The sequence below is a fragment of the Pseudochaenichthys georgianus genome, chromosome 9 (assembly GCF_902827115.2).
Source record: "Pseudochaenichthys georgianus chromosome 9, fPseGeo1.2, whole genome shotgun sequence".
Taxonomy (NCBI): Eukaryota; Metazoa; Chordata; class Actinopteri; order Perciformes; family Channichthyidae; genus Pseudochaenichthys; species Pseudochaenichthys georgianus.
In genome coordinates, this window is record NC_047511.1 from 39,276,567 (window position 1) to 39,301,952 (window position 25,386).

The window sequence follows — 25,386 nt, forward strand, 5'->3', positions numbered from 1 at the left end:
TTATGTTTTTGCTCCAAAACAAAATTGTCTGCGGCGGCGCGTCTGTGCTAGTCTATGCAAGCCACGACTGATAACATTTCCCGTCTTACTTTTTGTCCAGTAGGCACCAAGCTGCTATAACACAGCCTGGCATGCAGACTGGGCTTTTAGAATTAGTATTTATTCCCTCGCGTACATTGTACTCAGGGTCCAGTCTAAATAGTATCCCTTTCCCTGGATGTATGCTGTTGATTCTTTTGCAGCTGCTTCATCTAAAACCCAGGCCTCTCCTGGCTGCAATAAACCACCTCAGTCCTTTCAGAGAGCTTTCCCCCTTTAACTCGCTTTGTTTCCAAACCGGTGATGGACGTGGCAGCATTCTTTTACATCCCTGTTGCAATAGTTTCAAATGGATGTGTTGAAGTTGGGGAATAAAGCGCACAGTGCTCAGGGGAGGAGTGAGAGGAAGCAGGAAACTCAAAAGCTTGGCTGTGACCACCATGCTATGGTCGATCAGCTCCATTACAGCACTATAGAGCCAGAGTGTGGCCCCTAGCAGTCTTTGCTTTACACCCAGTCTGCTGGCTGGCACTGAGCCATCGACTCCAAAATAAGACGATTGCAGATCTACGCTGCACTGGGTAGAGAAGTAGTCTGTAGCCGTGTTGTAAAATATTGTGGTTACTTTGTGGTGATGACTGGAAGCTGTAGGAGGCTGGCAGTTCTAGATAAATGACTAACCTGTAGGTCTTGCACTTAAAAACAAAACAAGTCACACTGATAAGCTAGTTTACGCAAGAAGAGCATCGAATGGGCCGTGCAGCTGTTGCAATGTTTTTGAAGATGACATGATTTTCCCTCCTAAGGCAAAGTCACAAATAAAGATGTTAATATTTTATAATTATGAGGTTTGGTGGATAGGAATTTAATGCAAACTTGACTCAGTGTGAGGACTTGCATTGAAAGAATACGTTTAACAGGAAAAAAGACGAACTTCCTGTTCTTCACAGAATGAGCCTGTGGTATGTTGAGGGGTGAGTTGAGTAATTTCGTTTTCATGTCTGAGTTGAGTTGTACATCATAGGCTTTGGTGGAGAGTAAGCTCAAGTACACATTTGAGTAGCCTATTACATGTTCAGCTACTTCACTTGTACTTCACTACTTTTCAGAAGTAAAGTGTCTGATCCACTTCATTTATTTGGCATCTTTACTGACCATTCAGAATGATAATACAAATATATATAAATGATGAAATGAACCCGTGGTGAAATTCACTAGCTACCCAAGTATGTATAGTACAAAATTAACCTCTCTTTTACCAGCTGTAATATACAGGTTACAGGTTATAATTGTAGTAGAATATAATTCAATATACATGTGGGCTGTGATATTAGTTAGGTTAAGCTAAGTAGATCGTTTGAAACACAGGCCAACATACGTCATATAAAACTATTCTCTGATATGGTCTGTTGGCAGCATGTGAATACTTTGAGACCATACTTTTATAAATAGAACCTTGAATGCAGGACTTTCACTTGTAAACGTAAAGCACTACACTTTGGTATTTATACTTGTACTTAAGTAAACTACCTAAATACCTCCACCTCTGATTGTAGGCTACAATTGGGTATTTTACTACATCTACCAAGTCATTATTGTAGTAGAATACTAGTTTCTATAGCATCTCATTGTGGGATTTTACACAATCGTATCAGTTGTTGTAGAATTGTTGACACAATTGGTTACGTTGAGTAGATCGTTTGGAATAAAGACCAACACATACGTTTCACGGTAATCAATAAACATGGGATAATCTTCAGAGGGATTTATACTTTGAAGCAGAGCTAAGGGGTTATAAAACTAATAGGAAGACTATAATGGACTATGTAAAAGAAAGGGGCGGAGCACCGGAGAATAAGCAGCGCTGCCTGTCTGCTCTGCCCGGTTATCTGAGGGTTGTGAAGGCGGCAGCAGATGCGCCTCCATGCTGCTTTAAGTCCGAAGCCACTAGTCCAATTAACCGAGGGGAGGCGGACATAAACGCATGCAAGCTATTCAACTCTCCAACGACGATGGATATGAGCGCCTCTCCGGCACATGACGACTTGAAACGACTGACTGCCACAACAAAACAAGTTGGACCAGAAACGACTCAGTAATTTCAGTGATGTACTTTGAGCGGTGGTAGTCTCGGTTTCTGGGCTCAAACATTAAGCCTTTATAAGCTCCTGCAGAGTTGTGTTGTAAGGCCTGCGTCACACGGAGTTTCCTCGCTGTTTGTGGAGCAGCCTCGGTAACATGGAAACATACGCTGATGTGCTGCTTGTCACCGCAAATGTCGGCTCACTCTTTGACAATGTAAGTATAATAACAATTACACCACGCTAAAGTCCTGTCAGAGGAGTATACTTGATGCTGATAGTGGAATAATGAGGAAACAGGAGTAAAGTTTTACATTTAAGGCTCCCCTTACATTTTCGGTATAAGGATGTAAAAGGTCTTCACGACGCGTTACTTAATCCAATACTAGTCTGTTTTATACTGTGAAGTACTCAGCTGTGTTTATCTTCTCTGGCTGTCACTAACATGTGCTCAATATCCCCTGTGGTTACTTCAATAAAAGCCACAACAGTTGGTTAATATTAAACGTGGGATGTGAAAGTGTCATGCTTCATGTGTTCAGCCCTCATGTGACCTCCTTGTTGCTGTTGCATTGCACTCTGCAGGCCATGAAAAACAGATGACAATATTCACCTAATGTTTAACCTTGGAAAAAAATGAAACCAAGCCTATGTAACGTGTTTACAATCATTGCCTAATTTCAGGGGTATAAAGGCCTCTTGTACATACTGAATATCATGTATTTTGATGCCTGTAGGTATGACAATAAGTTTAACAATTCAAAACCAGGGGTCACATTTCATAGTATGAAAAACAGCATGTTGATGATCTAATTCCTCAATCAATTATGTTTTACAATATTTATTTCTTCATTCTGAGACATGTTTGTTGTTTTTTGTCAGTGTGGCTGCTGCATATCTTGGCTCGGACATTTTTGGGTTAAATACAAGTTTAACCCACCCACGCAAAATCAGTCATTTTGCTGATACAGTGGACCTAAAATGTGGGCCTAATCGGAGTTCACATAAATTGGTCTTTTGTTCCCCCAATCATCCCTAAAATGATCATGCCATTCAGTATTTTTTACGATACCACTGAACGATACCGATACTCAACCGATACATATCGTGATACTTTGAAAATGTATCATCCCACAATTACTCCCATGAAGTGCTTTACGATATAGTTAACATGTCAAATGAATATTAAATTCAATTGTGGGACTTCTTCTTAGTACTGAACAAACAATGAAAAATACATTAAAAATATGAAGAAAACCGATTATGGAATATCTTTTATAACACCCGCCATCAGGTGTGCCGCGTGAATAGCACCTCTTGTCAATGCAAACAGACCGTTATAGCACCGTTATAATTAATGTTAAACCTGAGATTCGACTAGAGAACAAATACATAAATACATAATAGAATAAAGGTCATGAGATCTCGGCATTGCACAAACAAACAAATCTCATCTTTAAAATCAACATTTACCTTCACTGGTGTGAGAAAACAAATCCCATCACAGTCCTTTTTATGGGACTTTTACCTTTCTTGTATTGAACAAACAATGAAAAACATAAAATATGAAGAAAAACGATTATGCAATCTAATTTATAACACCCGCCATCACGGGCCACGGACTCACTTTTACAATTAATTAAGTAACCGGTATTTCAGTAATACCGGATACCGGTATGCATCCCTACTTGGTGGATTCAGTTTGGGCCTTTGTCAGCCCAGACATCACTTTTGGACTCTGCAGGGAGGAGGGCTCGTACACTCATAGAAATTTGGCTCAGGACCATGTTTCCGGTTGCCAAATCTGTCTCTAATGAAAACACGTTGGATGCTATTGTGGGAGATATGTAAACAGATGAATATCTCCCCCAGGGGACTTGCGCTTTTTCTACTGGTTTAGGCCCCCGTATTTCCATAAACACTCCTAAACGTTCACCAAGCCTTCGGGATAAGTGCAAGACCTTAAGCACATCACAGGATAAAATCCCCTGCTTTACTGGAGCCGTGTGTCCCGTCAGAGTTAAGCCAGTGGGACAGACAACTATTTATTTATGTAGCACCTTTCATACAAACACGCAAGCCAAAGGGTTTGAATAACAATAATCAAAATCAAGAAAAACAATAAAATGTAATCAATCAGAAATATAAAAACAATAAATGGATAGAACATATCTAACGAAAACAATTATGAAAAGATTTAAATGTAAGGCGTAATCAGTACCCCAAATGAAAGCCAGGTTAAATACTTTTTCCTATAAAAGTATAGAAAGTGCTTGTATTTCTAATATCCCCATAGACAGTGCATTTCAAGGTTTAGTGGCATAAACACAGAAAGCACTCCTTGGTACTTTTGTTGGACAGATAAGGAACATTCAAAAGCAAATTGGTGGAGGCCATTAGTGATCTGGCTGGAGCATACCATTAGAAAACATCTTAGATGGTTTACTTCTACTCTGCTACCAGCAACATTGCAATGGTCCACCAAAGCAGTATCCTGGAGATTTAACCTATTGTTCCTTGCGAGCTTGATTAATGACTGTATAGACTCCACTGCAGTGAAAAGACGTTATTTAAACAAAATCTCGCTGTATACATACCAATGGTGTCAGACAAGTTATATAATGTAACAGGAGATCAGTTGTTGGAACATTTTCTATTGCCAACGACACATTTCGTCCATGTTTCGTTAGCAAAGCATAAACTAAATCACCATGCTGGATTCATTAAGGCTGAAAGTCTTTTGGAGTAGAGTTGCTGTGGTTTCACACGAGGCTTCTCTCATTCAGAGAGCCCAGTCTCGCTGCCTGCCTCAGTGCTGCTAGTTTTACAGAGTAAATCAAACTATTATGTAGCTGGATTACGATGTTCAGTTTTTTAAATTATTCACTTTCACCTCCTCCTTTTATTACTTTATACATAATATTATCTTCAGTTAGGTCTGGGCAATATGGAGTATATCAAATGTGACAATATGTTTGACCTAAAACCACACTATGGATATTGTGTTGATATTGTAGGGGTGACTATGTATGCTTTCACAGGATATTTACACAAGGAGAATTTATGAAAGTATTGTCAGTCATATGGATTTATTGGCCACATATGTGATGGTAAATAAAAGCACAGCTAATACAGTCTGGTTAATTCAGAACATAACATCACATTACTTTTGTGCAGCTTTGAAAACCAATAATTAAATCAGTCAAATGTTATTTATATAGCCCAATATCACAAATAATTGTCTCGGGGGCTTTACAACGTTACCAGCATGCAACACTTGGACCCAAGTAACGGAGAAGGAAAACAATTCCCAAAGAAAGCCCACAATTAACGGGAAAAATAGAAGGAACTTCATGGAGAGCAACGAGGAGCGATCCCTCTAAGGACAGAAAGACGTGTTAAAGATATCATGTGTATATATTAAAAAAGACTATAAAATTACAACATCGACAATCAAACTGAGATCCAGGAGGATATCAAAAATCTACCCGGTGCCGCCAAGAACAGCACTTAGATATCCAAAATCTAAGACAATATCTAGTCTTGTATCCCAATATGTATGGACAGGCCTAATATTAAATGCTGTATGCACATCATCTCTAAAGCATATGTTACAGTTCTAGCTGGATGACTCATGGTCAGAGTTGTGTTCGTGTCCAGAGCATACAGACTGTGCTAGTAACCAGAATGGCGTGAGCTGCAGTCTTCCGGCCACTCCGCCATGCAAATCTGTTCTCTATGCAAAGCCATTTCTAAGCCAGTATGAATACACCTGGCGTCGCAGAAGGTTCCACAATGAACTGGAAAAGTGGGTGTGTGGGAAAGGAAATATGATTATAGCACACTTTATGAGCTTTTATTTGAACTTTTACTGGATTTGTTTTCAATTGAATTGAATGCTTATGGTCCACAAAAACAGAATAAGATAGAGGATTATCTGGGATGAGAATCTAGAAGCTTGCGTGTAGGAGGAAATATTTCTCACACCCATTTGTGCTTTCACAAATCAATTTAATAATTTCACAGCAAGGCAAAATGTTGCAGCTACAATACTGAACAGGCATCTGCTAAGTTAGCCCCTTCCCTGTTTGACAGAGCTCATTGTGTAAGATGTGTCCTTATTCATGTTTAATAATATACTCAGTATTGCCATGCAACATAAAACTCACCACCAGAGGCAGTTTGGACGGTTGTAGATTACTACAGGTGCAGCTACACCTGTCTACTTCCTGGAAAACACATCCATTGGAAACACAGGATGATATTTCCACACAATCTTTATTGTGTGTCCGTTTCCTTTAATGTCACTTCCTGAATTCCACTTTAACTGTGTGTCTGTTATCTGCTCCCATCTCCTTTAAAAGCCAGAAGCCAATACAATTAAAATAAAACAATTAGTGTTTCTTTATGTCATGTGAATGGAGTAATACTAAACGACCTCATTGTATGTGCTTAAGGTGAGCGTTAAAAGTGAAAGCTTCTCTTATAAATGTTAATGTATTAAAGAATGTTAAATAAATGTGCATATTGTTAAAGGAGTTGCTCAGATTGACAAACCCAATTATTGCATTTACTGTATATTGATGTCTCCAAAAAAAACAAGCAGGTTTAATATTTCATTTGAAACATTTTCTGAAAGGCAGATTTCACGCTTTTGATGTTTTTCCTCTTTGTTTTATAGCTTGGTGAAATTCAAAATGAATGGTTGCGAGAATTGTATAAGGTAAGTTTGGGAAGCCTGGCTCTTGCATTTAAACATTTAGTATGTCCACCCATCACTCGTATTTGTCTCTTACATTTTATGGACAGTCTTTTACATTCAAAATACAGATATGTTAGTGGAATATGGCATCATTACGTTTACAACACACACGTTTATTAGCACTGATAGCACATCCAGATTTTAAGTTCCACATGACCCCGAGAGGACAGTTCACTTCGTCCTGTGATACGCAGTGTTGACCCCTTCCCTCTCCATGCCTCTGTAATGTAAAACCTGCAGACTAACACGTGTCTCCGTTTCAGACGATCCACAGCCACAAGCCGCAGTTCATCGCCCTGCACTTCCAGGAGGTGGGAGGGAAGGACTACATGGCCAACATGGGACACGCCGAAAACTTCTTTTGGTAGGACTAATGTGAATTAGTATTCACATCTTTGACTGAAGTAAACTTATATAACACAGTCAAAGATAATTGACGTCCTGAACTCATAACCGTTTTTAAAGAGGCCTTATTATGCTTTTTGGGGTTGTCCCTTTCCTGTTGTGTGTTATATAGGTTTGTGTGCATGTAAATGGTCTGCAAGGGCTAAAATCCCAAAGTTCAACCCAGAGGGAGTTTCTATCCCATACTTTTTTTGTGCATAAATGTTCATAAAAAAGTAACTTATGCTGTCGGACAAATGTATTGGGGTTCACAGTACAATATTTGTCTCTGGGATGGAAACCTTTCCAGCAAAGTCATGTTTTTCCACCATAAGGAAGAAAGTCGTTTGAATTCTACGGCTGCCAGTACCAATTATTTTTGACCTATTCATTTCTACATTTATCAGTTCATATTTTAGTCTGTTAAAAAACTGAAAAAAGGTTTCCCAAATCGATACCTCTGTTGTTCTTCGTCTGTTCCAGGATCATTGAATCGAGCGAGGAAATGAAAGACTATGACAGGGTCTGCATCTATGTGGACAACCAGTTCCAAACAGAAGACAGTTTCACGGTAAGAAAAACCCAATCTGTTCAGAGTAGTTCATACGGGCCGCCACATGGTGGAGTCCTCCTCCATGTTAGTGGTTAGCGCTATGTGCAGCTGTTATGTTCTCTCTGACTTCTGGTCATCACGTTAGGTGGAGAGGAGCATCGGAACATTTATTTTCATTTTAACATTGAACAAGTGAACTTTAAAGGTCTCCTATTATACTGTTTTTCATCAATATATTACAGGTCTCAGATATATACAAACATGTCTCTGAAGTGTTTGGCTCGAAATACCAAACAGATCATTGCAGCATTACCCATAATCCCCTCTGTTTCAGCCCTGTTTCCAAAGTGCTGATTCTCTGTCTGTTACTTTAGATGAAAATAAGGAGCCCCTCCCCACGCCCCTCTGAGAGAGATTTGGTTACAAAGAACACAATGGTGCTCTAGGAGGAGATTCAGGTGATAAGGGGGGGGGGGGGGGGGGGGGTTACCTGGTTGGTGATTGGATAATGGTTGCACAAAACAAAACATCGTTATGACATCATAAAGTGGCCAAAATCTGATCAGCTCATTTTCAGACAGGTTTTTATAGAAATGGATCAGGACAAAAAGAGAGAGAATCTTTTTTCCTGAAACTTTCAGAATCTCTTTCCACAGAGGGGACACATGTTGATGTAGAAGAGACATGAAGAAGAGGGGACACATGTTGATGTAGAAGAGACATGAAGAAGAGGGGACACATGTTGATGTAGAAGAGACATGAAGAAGAGGGGACACATGTTGATGTAGAAGAGACATGAAGAAGAGGGGACACACGTTGATGTAGAAGAGACATGGAGAAGAGGGGACACATGTTGATGTAGAAGAGACATGAAGAAGAGGGGACACACGTTGATGTAGAAGAGACATGGAGAAGAGGGGACACATGTTGATGTAGAAGAGACATGAAGAAGAGGGGACACATGTTGATGTAGAAGAGACATGAAGAAGAGGGGACACACGTTGATGTAGAAGAGACATGGAGAAGAGGGGACACACGTTGATGTAGAAGAGACATGGAGAAGAGGGGACACACGTTGATGTAGAAGAGACATGGAGAAGAGGGGACACATGTTGATGTAGAAGAGACATGAAGAAGAGGGGACACATGTTGATGTAGAAGAGACATGAAGAAGAGGGGACACATGTTGATGTAGAAGAGACATGAAGAAGAGGGGACACACGTTGATGTAGAAGAGACATAGAGAAGAGGGGACACACGTTGATGTAGAAGAGACATGGAGAAGAGGGGACACACGTTGATGTAGAAGAGACATGGAGAAGAGGGGACACATGTTGATGTAGAAGAGACATGAAGAAGAGGGGACACATGTTGATGTAGAAGAGACATGAAGAAGAGGGGACACACGTTGATGTAGAAGAGACATGGAGAAGAGGGGACACACGTTGATGTAGAAGAGACATGGAGAAGAGGGGACACATGTTGATGTAGAAGAGACATGAAGAAGAGGGGACACATGTTGATGTAGAAGAGACATGAAGAAGAGGGGACACACGTTGATGTAGAAGAGACATGGAGAAGAGGGGACACACGTTGATGTAGAAGAGACATGGAGCAGAGGGGACACACGTTGATGTAGAAGAGACATGGAGAAGAGGGGACACGTGTTGATGCAGAAGAGACATGGAGAAGAGGAAACACATGTTGATGTAGAAGAGACATGAAGAAGAGGGGACACATGTTGATGTAGAAGAGACATGAAGAAGAGGGGACACATGTTGATGTAGAAGAGACAATTTTGCATAAAGGTGACCTCTAGGTAACCGTTAAGATTGATCAAGATGGATTGAATTTGAACATGGATTAATTATATTCTGTATGTATACTATTAGAGAAAGTAATTAGATCTATTATTTTGCCGAAGAAAAGGGGATACATTTGGGTGACTTGTGATTAAGTCTCCATCTTAAACGGAACACAACTCATAAGTGGATATTTTGATAAAGTGAGAAGGCTTCGACGGGATGTTTTGATCCTGTTTCCCATTGCTGATGAAGAGAAGCTACATCGTTCAAATGGTCCATTATCAGAAGGATCAGGTCCGACTTGTCGTACATTCTATTTTGTGTGTGAGTGTAAACAGGTTTGCATCTCATCACAAAACAGATCAGTGAAACAATGCCCCACATCTTGAAAGGACCTACTGTATCGAACTTGAGTGTTTTCCTCTCAGTGCACTGTGTTTTTGTTTCAGAGGGGACCTTTGACCTAAAGGAAGCCTTTAAGACCACGATGATTAAATACCAATCCCTTCTAATACCATCTCATTAGCCACAAATACAATGTGTACATGGCCTTACTTTATAAGATGTTGGATTTTATTAGATGTCGAAATGATTAGTATTGTAAGGGAAACTTCTGCAGCAATAGAGAGTCAGGAGAGTTGGAGCTTTGATGTCAAACGCTGGTAGTTTATTACAAGTCAACGGCCGGAGAATTCATATCACAAGTCACAGCAGCAAAAGGTTCTGACTGCACGGGTGGGTTGTCATGTCAATTCTGATCAGTCTATCTCTCGATAGACCTTTTAACTACTTTACAGAGAGTTGATGAGCATATTGGGGGAGGAGCTTAGAAAGCCAGTGTTCCCACAGCCGTAAACCATTTTGTGACCGAGAGTTGAACTGGTTTATCAAGATAGCTGGAGCCTCCCATTCCTTAAGAGAGATAACAGAGCCAGGGTTTGGTCGTAAACATCAATAGGCAATAAGGTTAAATATCTTAGGAGTAACGGTACGTCCACATGGCAGCTTTAGACGAATCTTCCACCGCTTCCAACGCTTCTCTGCCCATTGACTTTGAATGGGGATGACGTCACTTTGCCTCGCTTTTCGCCGAACTGCATTGTGGGGGAGCGAAGCGAAGATTTCCAGGATTTCCAGGATTCAAAAGTTGAGCAATGTTCAACTTTTGAAGCTGAGCTGGAAGCGTCAGCCAATCAAACACGTTTATGCAAATCTGACAGTAGAAGCGCTAGCCAATCAAACCGCGTGCAAGCAGGGAGAACCAGACCGCAGTTCATTTCCTCATATTCCAAACGAGAAATTACGGTAGCAAATCATCCTGTTCTTTACGACCAGTAACTATTTACCGGGATACAAACCGGAGGAACCAGGCATGGAGGGAGGTGGCAGAGACAGTGGGTGAAACTGGTAGGTTTTCGCCTGTTTGGGGAGTTTATATATATATATATATATTGCTCGCATAAAATCCCCGGGGTTTTTTGCTTTGTATATCGGGGGCGGGAGATTCATGTGATTGGTTGTTGGTCGCGTTGCTCGCAAAAAATCCCCAAGCTGTCAGACACGCCCAGCTTCAAGCTTTTCAAGATTTTTGAAAAGCTGCTGTGTGGACGGGCCGTAAGGAAGAATTATTCTTTGACAAGTAGAAAAGTATAATTAGTGAGATTAAATTGCTATTCAGTGTGTCATAACAACAGAAAATAAAAACTTTGATATTATGTCAACAAGTTTTATGGAGAAGACTATGCTCGGATGTATTGATCAAAACAATAAGTCTGTCTAAGGTTTTAAATGTGTGATGAAGATAAGAGAACGAGGTGAAATGTCATCGATGGTATCGGGTCAGATTTGTCCTACTTTTGTAATGATGCGTGTGCTTGTGTGTGGGTAAACAGATTGTGAAACCTTTTTCGTGTCAGTGAGGACATGCATTCATTTTTAAAACGTTTCCGTGTTGCCAAATGAACCTGGGGACCTTTTCATATTTGTATTCATACAGCAGAGATGTTCAATAAGGAGTCCAGAAAATGTTTGTGGTGTTTCTAGACTACAGGAAGGCCTGTTGTGTTTCCTTTTGTGAAGACCTACGCTGCTGGTTCCTGGTTATGAATGAATCTATATCCATTAGTCATGTGTCCTTGTTGTTAAAGTGTGTTTGTGTTTCTCCTTCATCAAGGCTCACTGCACATCTCGGATATGAGCAAACCAGAGCCCTTTGTACTGTGAGGCAAATACATCTCAAAGATATGGCGTGAAACAATGTGAAGTGGTTACACACTGTGAGCACAGACATAAGAGATGCACTTAAAGACAGTTTTGTTAAGTGACTGCCCCTACCTGCGCGGATGAAGTGAGCCCTGGTCCGCTGCAGTGCATGCTGGGATGTTGTGAAAGCCATTTCCTGTTTCAAACTTCTTCTTTTTGTGACCTCAAACAGCACAAGCAAGTTCTCAGTCTTCTCTCTGGAATCAAACTGTTTTCAGAGTTTCTCCTTGTCAGCATTAGTTTGCCTGAAAGTCTGCCCTGGTTGAAAAAGGGGCTGAGTATTTCTTAAACTATTAACCCTTACTCCTCCCATGTGATACCCCCACACTGGACGTCTGACAGTAGGGGTCAGCGGCTGCATCTGTAGACTGAAGGTGTGTGAAGTAAAAAGGAGAAAGTCAATGGCCAGGTGTGGGGGGGGACAGGCCAAAGTCAATACATTTAACTCTAGATTAAAACTATTGATCCCAGCCCATTTGTGCACGATAAATAAAGAGTGAGGGGGGAGTGGGAGACAGCTGGGACTAAGTTTCCCCACGTTGAGTGTTTGCACCCTCCACTGTTTGCCCTGAGAGGGCTGCAGCCCCCCCCCCACCTCTCCTGATGCCTCATTCTCATTTCGGCGGTGCCACCTGCATTGATTTTCAATTTGTTTCCCCCTGGCTGCGGATCATCAGTCATACGGCTGAGAGAGAGTTTGGGGGGTTCTCCTTTCAGAGGGGCTGCAGCAGCAGAGGGGCCGCCCTGCATGCATTCAGTACAAATGGTGTTTTGATAAAAAATCACTTGTAAGTCAATATTTTTTTATTAAACTGTGCACAAACCTGATTGATGAAGGTGTGTGTGTGTGTGTGTGTGTGTGTGTGTGTGTGTGTGTGTGTGTGTGTGTGTGTGTGTGTGTGTGTGTGTGTGTGTGTGTGTGTGTGTGTGTGTGTGTGTGTGTGTGTGTGTGTGTGTGTGTGTGTGTGTGTGTGTGTGTGTGTGTGTGTGTGTGTGTGTGTGTGTGTGTGTGTGTGTGTGTGTGTGTGTGTGTGTGTGTGTGTGTGCTAGCATTACTATACTTGTGGGGACCTACATCTGTTTACACTGTCACGTGTGGGGACTCGCCTCCCTTATGGGGACACATTGGGGGGAATCATTCATTTTAGGGTGAAGACTTGGTTAGGGTTAGGGTTAGGCATGTGTTGGTTATGGTTAAGGTTAGGATAAGTCTCTAGGAAATGCATGTAAGTCAATGTAAAGTCCCCTGAAGTGATTTGATGGATACAGTGATTCCTCTTTTATTTTCTCCATATAATTAAACACAATCAAAGCACAAACATAACACATAAAAAAGGCAAGCGGGGTTTTCTATATTAAGAAAAAAGGAAAATCCAGCAGGGAGTGTCCCGAGGCGTATTCAAGCTAAGGAAGGGAATTATATCACGTACACTTTTGCCAAGTTTCTCAAATGTACTCTCCTGATGCCTCGCAGAGAAGGGATTGTTTCCATGTAAATTATTTAATATATAATCTCATACCAGTCAGTTTAAGTTAACGACCTTATCAGATTGTTCAAATAACAGCCCTAGTTTTGACAAGTTGCTCACTAATTGCCGCTCACTGGAGCCGATCACGGAGACACTTCCATTTTATTAAATGAGGAGGACTTTGGCACCGAAGATAAATGATCTCTTCAGGGAGAGATCTCTCATGCTCTGGCTGGGTGTTTTTTAGCGGGGGGGGGGGGGGTTTGCACATCGGTCCGTCACGCCCCGAGCCCTCGGAGCCGCTGATTTTTCTTCGGCCCCCAGTCAGCGCTGGCAGACAGCAGGCCTGCTGCTTAATACCTTTTAAATTGTTTTAATTTTCTGTCTTTATTGATCTCTCAGGGCGTGATTAATCAGATCAGTGGAGCAGGCAGTTAGTACATTAAAAACGGTCAGCCTCACGTCACGGATGATTTGGTGCTAAAGTGTGTGTGTATGAGAGAGTGGGGGGGGGGGGGCAGTTTGTGGACGTGTTGTGCAGTTCACTTTCAACGTCTCTATTCTTTAAAGTTTCATGCGTCTTTGGGAGAGTAACAATATACTGTGTCGCAGTGGACGGTTCAATACGAGGCTCGCATGATGGGGAAATGAACAATTCGATTCATCATCAGAGGTTGAGCTCAGATGATGAGTTAGATGATGAGGTTTTACTGTCGATCGCTGATGTGAAGCCGCTGCTAATGGCCCAGACAGAGCTCAAATGTCCCATTTAAAAACTTTAAAGAAATGTTTTATCAAGTGCAGTATTTAAATTGGCACATTTCCAGGCATGTTTGCAGAATTTAATATTTCAAAATGTAGCTTTTGGGGATTTTCTTTTGTGCAGTACTGTAGGTGTTTGACATGAAACATGTTAATTCCTATCACAACTTGATCATGTTTGTAAAGTTTATGATTAACCTAAAACCACTTTACTTATCATACAGACCTCATTACACTTGTGTTCCTTATGTGTGTCTCTCCGCAGGCTCTGGGCAGCATGTACTTCATCCACAAGACACTGAAAAACATCCAGCAGTATGATTTTAATGGTAAGAAGTGTTCTCCTTATGCCTGATGTTTGCATTGATCAGCTGGTGATATATTCCTATTACTCTCCCCTCGAAAGAAAGATGATTTAAGCTCCCTCCATAAAGCACTCCCTTATGTTTTGGTAATGGCTCATAATTGGCTCTTACTTCAAATAAACAGCAATAAAAATAAAGGGCAATATTGCATATGATTCAAATGATTACGGTCATCTTTTTAATATCAGGAGTTTCGGGACATTTCTCAAGTGTTTAACGACAGTTTGATCGCTAACTCCTCCTGGTCAGATATTTGCAAAGAACCTGCATTTAAAGCGGAGCTGTTATTTTCCTGCTGCATAGTCCAGTCACGTTAGGCGTGAAAAAGCTCCTCAGAAAAGCTTATGGAAGAACCATAAACATCCCGCAGCTGCCACTCGCTGTGTGGCCCAATCCGATTGTTGTCCACCAAACACAGTCTAATGGCCCGCTTATAGATCCCCTCATCACGTATGCCGCTCTGATGAGGTTAACACCAGTTTATTGATTGCCGTTTGCATGTTTTCTCACTCTTTTACATGTCACCCCTCTAACAGTTAAGGATTTCAAAGCAGTGTCGGGACAGAGCAAGCACGTGGGCTCTCTGGACGGGGTCAGCACAGTGGAGAAAGAAAAATTCCCAAAGAATTTCTGGCCTGATGTGAGTATGTATGCATTTTTGTGTGTGTGTGTGTGTGTGTGTGTGTGTGTGTGTGTGTGTGTGTGTGTGTGTGTGTGTGTGTGTGTGTGTGTGTGTGTGTGTGTGTGTGTGTGTGTGTGTGTGTGTGTGGAGGGGTACGTGAGGGCCAAAGGGAGATGTCACGACAGATGAGTCTACTAGGGCTGCCGCTCTGACGGGGAGATGAGACAAATTATGTGGAAGAATCAATGACTATCAGTTTGGCCCTTCACAGACACGGCTCGCTGCTGTTCAGTGACTCACTCTCGTTTGTCTCTGTTGCAGTTCAAGTGGTCCAGGAAGGGCTTCATGAGGACCCGCTGGATCATACACAACCAGTACGTACCCGGCACCAATCTCACCTCGATTAGAAAAAAACATAATCTGCCCTGGATTTATTTCACTTTTGTGAAATCCATGCCTGCCCTGATGCCAAGTGGCATTCATGTCAGCTTTACAGGTTTGCTTTGCTCAAACAGTGAGCTCCCTGTGAAGCTGACAATTGAGCGGCCCGACCACGCAAGGACACAGAGGCAGAATGTCCAAAAATACAACCCGGTGTGGGCATTTATTCAAATCATACGCACATGCTTCACAGCCTCAATTGCTGTCCCCCTGAACACAGTCAGCTGCCACAAGGATCTCACCCACACTACCAGCCTCAGAACAGACAGGGCAGCAGAGCCTAAACACACACCCACACTAATCAAACCAACAGGACACAGGTGAGGAGGGAGGAGACACCACAGGGCACCAGGTGCACACAATCAACGACAGACATGGCGAAAGGGGAACACTTTTCAACAACAAAAAACGAAACAACCCGTAGCGGAGGTCGAGACACTCCCAGTAACAACAAATACTAAAAGAACACAAAGTCTATTCGGTTTCCCTTTCTGAGTTTTAACAGAACTGCCAATCCTTTACCTGACTTTTGATATTGACAACAAAATTCCACTGAACTCACACCTTACTTTGAGATGGACAAACTCTGCTTCTACAATAAAAAAATTCAGAGCAACATTTTCAGTTGAATCAATAATACCAGAGCCTTTTAGCTTCTTAAAGGTTTGTGTGGTTGTTCAACCACCATTTGAACTGAGATCTGAACACACACATGACCTCAGAGCTGCAGCAGGGGCTACAACTAACAGTCTCCCATTACCTCTATCACTACATTACATTACAGGTCACTTGTTAGACGCTTTTCTCCAAAGCGACTTACATACTCAGTACTGTGGGCATTCCCCACAGGAGCAACTTGGGTGGAGAGTCTCAGGGACACAACAACATGCTGACTGCAGCGGGGTTTGAACTGTATCTGCCCGTGTTCTCCCCGGTGGATTTATTAACTAAATATGTTGTTATTATTTATTCAGTTTGTAAGTAATTGTCCACTTGATCGAAACAGAGCCAGCCAGCATGGTGTCCGGCTGCTAACCCACACAGGCTACATTTGACAGAACACCATTTTATATAATGACAGAAGCAAGGAATATATTTGTATAGTGTATGTTCTGAAAACCATTGGAATTATGTAAATAAAAGCTGAATATAGCTCTGAAATGAACGTGATGAATGGCCCCGTGCTGCGGCTACAGCTGCGTGTTCTCTGGGAACAATAGTCTCTATCTGCTCTGCTGAGTTGTCACCTGGGGGGGGAACAAAGGCAGGCCACAATCAGTGTGCAACAAGATCAGGCTGTAAGTCAACAAAGCTCTTTTGTTGCATGCAAGTTAATTGTTTTGCAGTGACTGCCAAAAAAAAAAGGAGCGGACGTTTCAACAAAAGAAAAACGTGTTTGTAGACTCGGCATTAACACGAGAGCAGCCGATAAGAGAGCTACCCATAAGTGACACCCGTGCACACACACACACACCTTTCAGATGTCAAATCGTTTCCTGTTTCCTCTCTCTGCCTATCACCGTATTCTGTCTGTGTGTTTTACAGAGGTCTGGACCTGGTTAACGTCCACCTGTTCCACGATGCCTCCAACCTCATTGCCTGCAAATCCAGTCCCTCCATTTACTCGGCCAACCGCAAAAACGCTCTCAGATATGTCATCAACAGGTCGGATACCCGGGCGCAAATTATGCAATGGCTTTTCCCACCTGGCAAAGCACTGGTCTTCTTTAAAGTGACACCTACAAGACATTGTATTTACTGCTTTGTAACTGCTTTGTCTTTTATATATAGAAACACACACACTAATACACTTCTCACAATCAACTTTCCTTTTATCTTTCTTATTGTGCATTTTAAAATGATTTCTGCACTGTGTATTGTTTATCTGTTACTCACTCTATGAAGGGAATGGGTTTTCCCACAGATTGGCCTAAGATCATCATGTAAACAAGTTATTTCAGGAATGTACATGAACTCTGACCGTTGAACGCACTGCTCTGAAATGATTGCACACACACAGTCAGGTTTTTTATAGATACATGTTCCTGGCATCCATTTCCTTCCAGGATATCAGACAGCCGGTACACTCCTCTGCCTTTCTTCCTGTTTGGAGATTTTAACTTCCGTCTGGATGCACTTAGTCTGGTGCAGGTATGTGACAGCATTTCTCCTGAAGGAATTGAGGAAGTGCATCACCTTGGCCTTTTGACATACACTCTTCCTTTGTGTTTCTGTGAGCAGTATCTGTCCACTTCAGCAGATGTGCAAACCGTGAAGAAGGACAGCAGTAACGAAGTAGAGAAGATCATCTGCGAAGAAAAAGACAACGACCACCAGGTGATTACTGCAGTTCTATCAAGAAAACAATATTGTTTTCTGTGCTTCCTTTCCTAACCCTAGTTTGATTCCGCCCACAGGTGCTGCTCCACATTGAGGACAAGCTGTTTGCCTACCTGCACCAGGCGGTGTTCAGGGAGGACAACGGCAGAGCGGTGAGACATCTCTCAATGTCGACCCACACTGATCCGGTCAGCTGCCCCACAGTCTCAGGCAAACTATGCTGTGACTCCGACCGACTCTACTACAGGCTGCTTAGCAACAATCTGACATGTCTTCACATATTTTAGATTAGACCCTATCAGCGGATACACAATCCTTAGAATGACATTACAGCAAATACACTCGCTGTGGGTTCAACAGAAGTGCGATAACTTTGACAGTAAACTGGGTTTTCCGCAGGCACTTGAGTCTTACTCACTCACGTCACACTTGATTTGAATGGGTGTAGAGTGGTGGTGGTGGCGAAGTCGATAGGGACTTGGCTTGGCAACTGGAAGGTCACCAGTTCAAGTCCCGGCAAGACCAAGTGCTACTGAGGTGTCCCTGAACAAGGCACCCCACACTGCTCCCCGGGCGCCGTTCAAAATGGCAGCACACTGCTCCTAACACTAGGATGGGTCAGATGCAGAGAAACAATTTCCCCGCGAGGGATTAATAAAAGTCCATCTTAATCTTAGAGTTCCTTTAGAGCTAATCAGAAATGGCTTCTATCCCTCAGCTTTTGAAGTATGACAAAGAAGTCTCAGTCTTCCATGATGTTATTCGGGAAGAGGACATCGAGTTTCCACCCAGGTAACCCGGCTAAATGCTGCAGACACACAGTATAAACACACATGTTGTTATTCCCCTAAATTCACTGTGTGTGTGTGTGTGTGTGTGTGTGTGTGTGTGTGTGTGTGTGTGTGTGTGTGTGTGTGTGTGTGTGTGTGTGTGTGTGTGTGTGTGTGTGTGTGTGTGTGTGTGTGTGTGTGTGTGTGTGTGTGTGTGTGTGTGTGTGTGTGTGTGTGTGTGTGTGTGTGTGTGTGTGTGTGTGTGTGTGTGTGTGTGTGTGTGTGTGTGTGTGTGTGTGTGTGTGTGTGTGTGTGTGTGTGTGTGTGTGTGTGTGTCAGCTACCCATACAGTGAAGAGTACACTAAACCGACCCGGTACATGAACACTCGCTGCCCGGCCTGGTGTGATCGCATCCTCCTGTCACACACTGCCCAGGAATTCATCCACAGGGTGAGTACATGCTACTGTGGTAAAGCTGATAGTCTTCACCTTCTGCATCGTAGCTCTCCTGGCTAGCCCACACCATGTACAGGATATATTCTTGGTATAAGTAAGGCTTATATATTATATACAATTTGATACAATATTGCAACTTTCTAATCGTTTCTTGTTCTGCGTATACAGTGGCTTCTGGGCCGATATTCTCACATGGCTAGTGAGTTTATTACCAGAATAATGTCATTTATTGTAAAAGATAAGCGTTGACATGTTCGTATCTTCGAAAACCCTGCGCCTCTTAGTCAGTGATGCAATGTTTGTCAAGCTTTTCGCAGGCTACGCAATAATAACAGTGACAGATTTGGCACTCAAAATTGATAGTCATTTTCATGACGATGACTTTTAGACAATAAAAGAGAAAAACTAGTCTCTTATTTTAGCTGGTGACCATCGATTGTGACCATTTGGCTGAATGTAGTGTCGCCAACAGACTATCACCTGCAAATAGCTAGCTAGCAAGCTAATGAAGCTAAAATTAGCTTTATGAGTTGGTTGAAAATGACCGTCAGGAGACTCACGACGCAGAGACTATAAAATGACCACAGTGTCAATGAAATGTATCATTTATGACCCACTCAAAGTGTGTGGTGCTATATGTATTTGCAGAGATCATGCACCCTGTCTGCATGTTCTTATTTTGCTTAGTTTGGAATATTTGATGGGGTACATCTCTATTAAAATGTATACTGGTTGCTTGACCGGAAGCTTGCATCCAAGAGGAAGCTATCATGTCTGACCAAGTGCTGAAAGGACTCACATATAGTCAGGAGGAACCACAAGCGAACAAAACCTCTGCTGTTGACTTTCATCTGAAGGCAACTGTGAAAAGTTCTTTAATCAACTACAACATACGAATCCTACTCATTCTGCCCTACGTCACAGATGTGAGCTCCAGTGTTGAAGTCACATTTGATTTCCTTTATCACTAAAAGTTCATTCCTGTTTTTAGGGAGATGACGGAGACAAGAGCCTCGTGTACGACACAGTGGGTCCTAATGTCTGTATGGGAGACCACAAGGTAGCAGTTTAAATAGCTTCTCCAGTATATTGCACTGTTTCTGTTCTACATGTGGAGTAACTCTGCTGTGTTCTTCTGGTAGCCGGTTTTCTTGTTCTTCTCACTGAAGACGAATGACCATTGACTGGGATCCTTCTCAATGGTAAGTGCCAGTGAGTGTGTTTCTATACTATACAGCATGTGGAGGTGCATGTCGGTCTATGTGGTGATGCCAGAGGGGGGGCTTCAGTGTGTGAGAGCGATCACAGTAATCTCGCTGCGCTCCCCAGGGGGCCGTAACCCAGTCTGGCCCACAGGAGTCGGGATATGAACTAAGATGAAGTGCCTGCGGGACACGAGCGCTGCTTTGTGTCCCGGCAGTCGGACCACAGGCCATCAGCACCTCTCACTGATCTATGGGTATTGAATCCTCTGCTGTGTCACTGTGGCCACACGCTAAGTGCATCGCCGGCCCGCTTTTCATTCATTACCATCTGGATGGTCGGCTGGAGAGACATGCATTGTGCCGGACAGCGTATTGGCATTTTTACGGTCATGATTTTGTTTTGCTGCCGTTTAAATGTATTTATTTTAGGGATGGACTGCTTTTTCATGAGGATCCTTCTTCAGAAGGCTGCACAATAATGAGTCCACGCAATGAAGCGGCAACCAGCGCGCATTGTCTTTTGTGTTTGGAGACAAGTTCATTCCAGTGAAACAAATTCTCTGTATTTCTCATTACCCAGTAAAGAGAGACAATACGGTGCATAAAATGTTACATCTTGCATTTCAAATAAATGAAGAAGTTTCATTTCCACAGAAAGCTTTAAATACATTTTTCATTTGGGAATAACTTAATAAGTAAGAGTCTTATAATCATAATCAGCACGTTACTTTATCTCCTCCCACTTTATCCTTCACGTGCACTGTGATATAGGGAAAAAAGAATTTCCACATTATTTGGATAAAGTCCCATAACTATTGTGTGTGTGTGTGTGTGTGTGTGTGTGTGTGTGTGTGTGTGTGTGTGTGTGTCCTCTTTCCTCTCAGCTCTGCCACAGTATCAGTACAATGGTTACCAGCCACACACACACTCACAGCCAGCAGCGGGTCTCAACTCTGAAATTCCCCGCTGTGAAAACCCCGTCGTCCCATCACTGGAGTCTCACTAAAGACTGTCTCACTGCCACATACTGTCGGCCTCGGCTCCAGAGCCACACGCCCTGATTAATCTGCAGGATGGATTTCTGATGCAGATTATCACCTCGCTCTCAGATCTAAAGTCCTTTGACCGAATGCAAAGTCTCTCATTAAGCTGATGCTTTAATCCAAAGCGACTTGCATACTCTTCAACTTTGCAGTCATGCCTACAGGAGCACATTGGGGTTAGGCTTCTCTCCCAAGGACACTTCAGCATGTTGACTGCAGGTGTTGGGATCGAAACTCTGACCCTCTGATTTGTAGATTACCAAGCCCCACTATTCCTGCTTCCTCTGATGATGTAAAGACTGCAGTGTGTAATTGTTAACCAACTATTTCCTGTACATGTATGTGTATGCAAACATTCCTCCTTATTTTAACAAAAAATGCCATTTTCTTACGGGCAGCGTCCGACAAACCCCAGCAAAGGCATCAGAGATGTTCCCGTACCTCATTGGCCATTTAGCAGACGGGTCACTTTTTCAGGTCATGACTTTCACCCAGTAGGTTTTAAATTAGTTGCTCATGTAGCTCATCAGAATCCAGTGTCGAGAAACAAATCATTTTGCAGCTAAACATTACACATTACACCAACATTATTATAAGGCTCTAATATTAGTACAACTTAATACATGTGGGTTCTTTTTTATCAAGATTTGGATCGGTATGCTTTTATTTTATCCCATTTCTAGATCACGTTTTCTTTTTAATTGTTGTTTGCTACATCTGTAAGTAGATTGTATCCCACTCGTAGACACAGTTGAGGTCTGATGCCCTTTTTAGATTAAACATAATCTATGAAGGTATCTTACATTTTATTCATTTTCTTAGCTACTTTCTCACGGTGGCTTTATTCATGTCACATACTGTATCTCTTAACTGAGTCACTTCCAGATCTGGTTTTGTGTTAAATCTAACAAGGACACTTTCTAGGCATCAAGATTATGTTTTGAATGCAGGAGTAGGAGCCGAATTGATTACCACATCACAACAGAATGTGTTTCACCCTGTTGAATTTAAAGGTACATTATTCGTACCAATTCGATTTGAGCAATCCTCGCTCAGAGAAGGTTTTACTAATGCAGACATCTTCTCCTCCCTGTTCGGGTTGGCATCAAAATTATTCCATTGCCAAAACAATTATAATGTAGGCCTCCCATATTTACTCGCAAATGTTCCTAAAGATGCCCTATTATGCTTTTTGGGGTTTTCCCCTCTCCTGTAGTGTGTTATAGTTGTTGTGCATGTACGGTAAATACTCTGTCAACTCTAAATCCCAAAGTCCCCCCCCCCCCCCACCCCCCTGGCTGAAACGCCTCAATTGGACGACTTTGATTACTTTGGTAACATTGTGACACTTGTGCTTCTATTGGCTAGCGCTAATTAGGTGGTAGGCTAAGGGGCGGGACATCTCTAAGCGATCGACCAATCACAACAGAGCCGGCCAGCTAACCAATCAGAGCAGACTGAGCTCTGGTTTCAGACAGAGGGTGAAAAGAGGTGCTAGGCAGTATGAGAAAAATAAAGACCATTTTGAACAACAAAGCATGCAAACATGTCACATTATACACACATGAACCTGGACATGAGCATAATAGGGCCCCATCGATGCATCAATGCCACAGATTCACTTGAGCGTCACAAAATCCTGTAGACATACAGTATATATTCACGCGTGCACCCACATACAACACAGAAGGCACTGTTTGCTTTTGGATTGATTTTAGTTGTTTATTTGAATCATATAGTCTTAAACTGTAGCACCAGTGCTGTATAATATTGTTGATGTGTGAAATGCTAGAATGTTTGACGTGGTTTTAATAATGACTAATTGAATTTAAAATCATGTAAAATAAGTTTGCTGATTGTTCCTTCCATCCATCTTCTTACACATTGTCTGAAGCTAATCCCAGCTGACATGTATTTTATTGTGTGTTTTGTGATTCTTATTTGGTCTTACACAGCTTGGTGAAACAATATATACGTCAATACTTGATCATATCAATGTTGGTCTGTCAGTCATGCTTGCACAGTGGGACTGAAGCCTTGCCGTAACAAGATTAAGTTAATAATCAGTGATGCCAATGTTTGTGTAGATTCAAGAGTGTGTTGGTGACAATCTTGTAGCAGTCCACTGTTTTCATTAAAAGGCCAGTATTACCTTTAGATTAACTCTGGTAACACTACAGCATTGTCATATTTCACTTTTTCAATAAAATATTACCCTCATAAAGGCTGCATTGTGTTTTATTTGCTTTAAGAAACTGTACATGCAGCCATTGTTGCAACACATTTTGATTTTGATGCATCATCGCTTAATCATTCGTAATAGTCACACCTCTGCAGGAAATGCTGGTAAAGCACATTTGTGTTATTTTCCTGTTGAAGCTGATAAACCTGAATGGTTGGTGCTACAGTACATTAAATAAAATAATACCATGTTATTATATTAAAACATTATCAAGTTAGTTACTTTGATGTTAAGAATTCAAATTCTCACAAATGTTTATTTTTATGTTGGTTGGATTAAAGAAATATCGACCATATAGTGCAAAACGCACAGAGCCTGCCCCAACTTCACTGTCTTTCTGTGTAATGCATTTATTTTCCAAAGTGCTATTACTCCGCAATGATGTGAGCTGCACTTATTTTTCAACGCAGGAAATATTGCATCTAGAGGTAATACGCTTGCCCTCTAAAGCTGGAGTGGGTTGCCTTTTTAGGATATTTAGTTTTGATTGAAAGTCTTCCAAGGGTCAGCAAATCAAGATTCAAACCTTTTCTTTGGGTCATTTCACTTGCATCAGGTTTGAGGAATACACCTGACGATTCACAACAATTGTATAATACTTAATCGTTTTTAAATATTTATCACATCATAATGGCAATGGAGACTTTAGCAATATTTTACAGAATTTGCGATTGTATGATTCTGACGTTAGCAGAAGTACATTAAATGTAACTAAACTATAAAAATACCTAAAGAGGTTTGACTTATTTAAAGCTAATGTAGGCCTACTTTCAAGATTGTTGTTGCTCTTATTGTCACACGCTTCGGATACAAGTGCCAGTTAAATGAAATGTAATGTCAGGAGAATTCTTTTTATATTTGATGCAGAATTGTGTTGGACAGAATACTTTGGAATGACATCTGAAACATGTGGAGGCTTAACGCGATGAGCTTTATTGTAAACGATGTCTGTTGGTATTGATTTGATGTTGTCGTGGGCTGTGGGGGTCATTGTCTTCAATTAAACCCTACCACACTGGTAAATCACACAATATTTGACCTTTGACCTCTGCACTTCTTTTCAGTGTCAGCGTTTTTTTGCTTGCAGTTTCATTCTTACTGTCACCAACAGAATAAAATACTGGCATGATGAGCCTGATACTGTAAATGATTTATTGTGCATGTATTTCAAAAACAAGTTAACAAAAAGGAAAAACAAAGATATAAACCTGCAGTGTTTTTTTACCAACTACAAGTCAACATTCAATTTAATAATTTAGCAGAATTACAAATAATACTTGAAAATATTATAAGATATGATTACCTGTTATTCAGAGTGGTGAGGCATGTGGTTCATTATACGGCATGTTCATTTTAACAGGTCTTATTTAGTGCCTTTTTTCAGTGCACATTTAAATGCAAATAGTACAAATAGTTGTACTAACATGACTTAACCTGCATACTATTTATTTTAAATTGAAGGACCAATGATATTTCTCACCTCCACTTTTATTTTATTCGGCAGTGGCACTATTTGCTTTTGTAGTGTTTGCAGTGGCAACTGTTTAAAAAGAGAACACGTTAATAACTTCAGGCTACTATTACATTTTTTTTTATTCCCAATACCAATAGCATCATGCCGTTTCTATAGTAAAATGTTCTTATATTTTTACAAAAATGGAGTGTATAACATAATTCCCCCACACACCCGTGTAACATTAAACAGGCCAGAGATAAAGTAACTTATAAAAGTAAACGTCTTTTAGATTCATTTCTGCAGCCTGTTGATTGACCCCAGTGATACT

The 25,386-nt window shown here is 41.5% G+C and overlaps 1 protein-coding gene across 1 annotated transcript; it reads left to right on the plus strand.

Annotated features, from left to right (window-relative positions):
• The first annotated feature begins 1,818 nt into the window (after nucleotides 1-1,818).
• Nucleotides 1,819-23,584, plus strand: inpp5l (inositol polyphosphate-5-phosphatase L). Its single transcript, XM_034091636.2, has 16 exons — nucleotides 1,819-2,337; nucleotides 6,802-6,843; nucleotides 7,146-7,246; nucleotides 7,750-7,837; nucleotides 14,383-14,446; nucleotides 15,019-15,122; nucleotides 15,426-15,478; nucleotides 17,091-17,210; nucleotides 17,612-17,696; nucleotides 17,787-17,882; nucleotides 17,963-18,037; nucleotides 18,604-18,677; nucleotides 18,995-19,106; nucleotides 20,104-20,172; nucleotides 20,255-20,314; nucleotides 21,202-23,584. Exons 1-15 carry the CDS (start codon nucleotides 2,278-2,280, stop codon nucleotides 20,294-20,296), a joined length of 1,185 nt encoding a protein of 394 aa, XP_033947527.1. The 5' UTR covers nucleotides 1,819-2,277; the 3' UTR covers nucleotides 20,297-20,314; nucleotides 21,202-23,584.
• The last annotated feature ends 1,802 nt before the right edge of the window (nucleotides 23,585-25,386 follow it).

Coding starts and splice junctions, on each gene's coding strand:
- inpp5l (XM_034091636.2), top strand. CDS start 2,278: ATGGAAACATACGCTGATGTGCTGCTTGTCACCGCAAATGTCGGCTCA. Junction 2,338..6,801: donor TCGGCTCACTCTTTGACAAT/GTAAGTATAATA, acceptor TTTGTTTTATAG/CTTGGTGAAATTCAAAATGA. Junction 20,173..20,254: donor TCTGTATGGGAGACCACAAG/GTAGCAGTTTAA, acceptor TTCTTCTGGTAG/CCGGTTTTCTTGTTCTTCTC.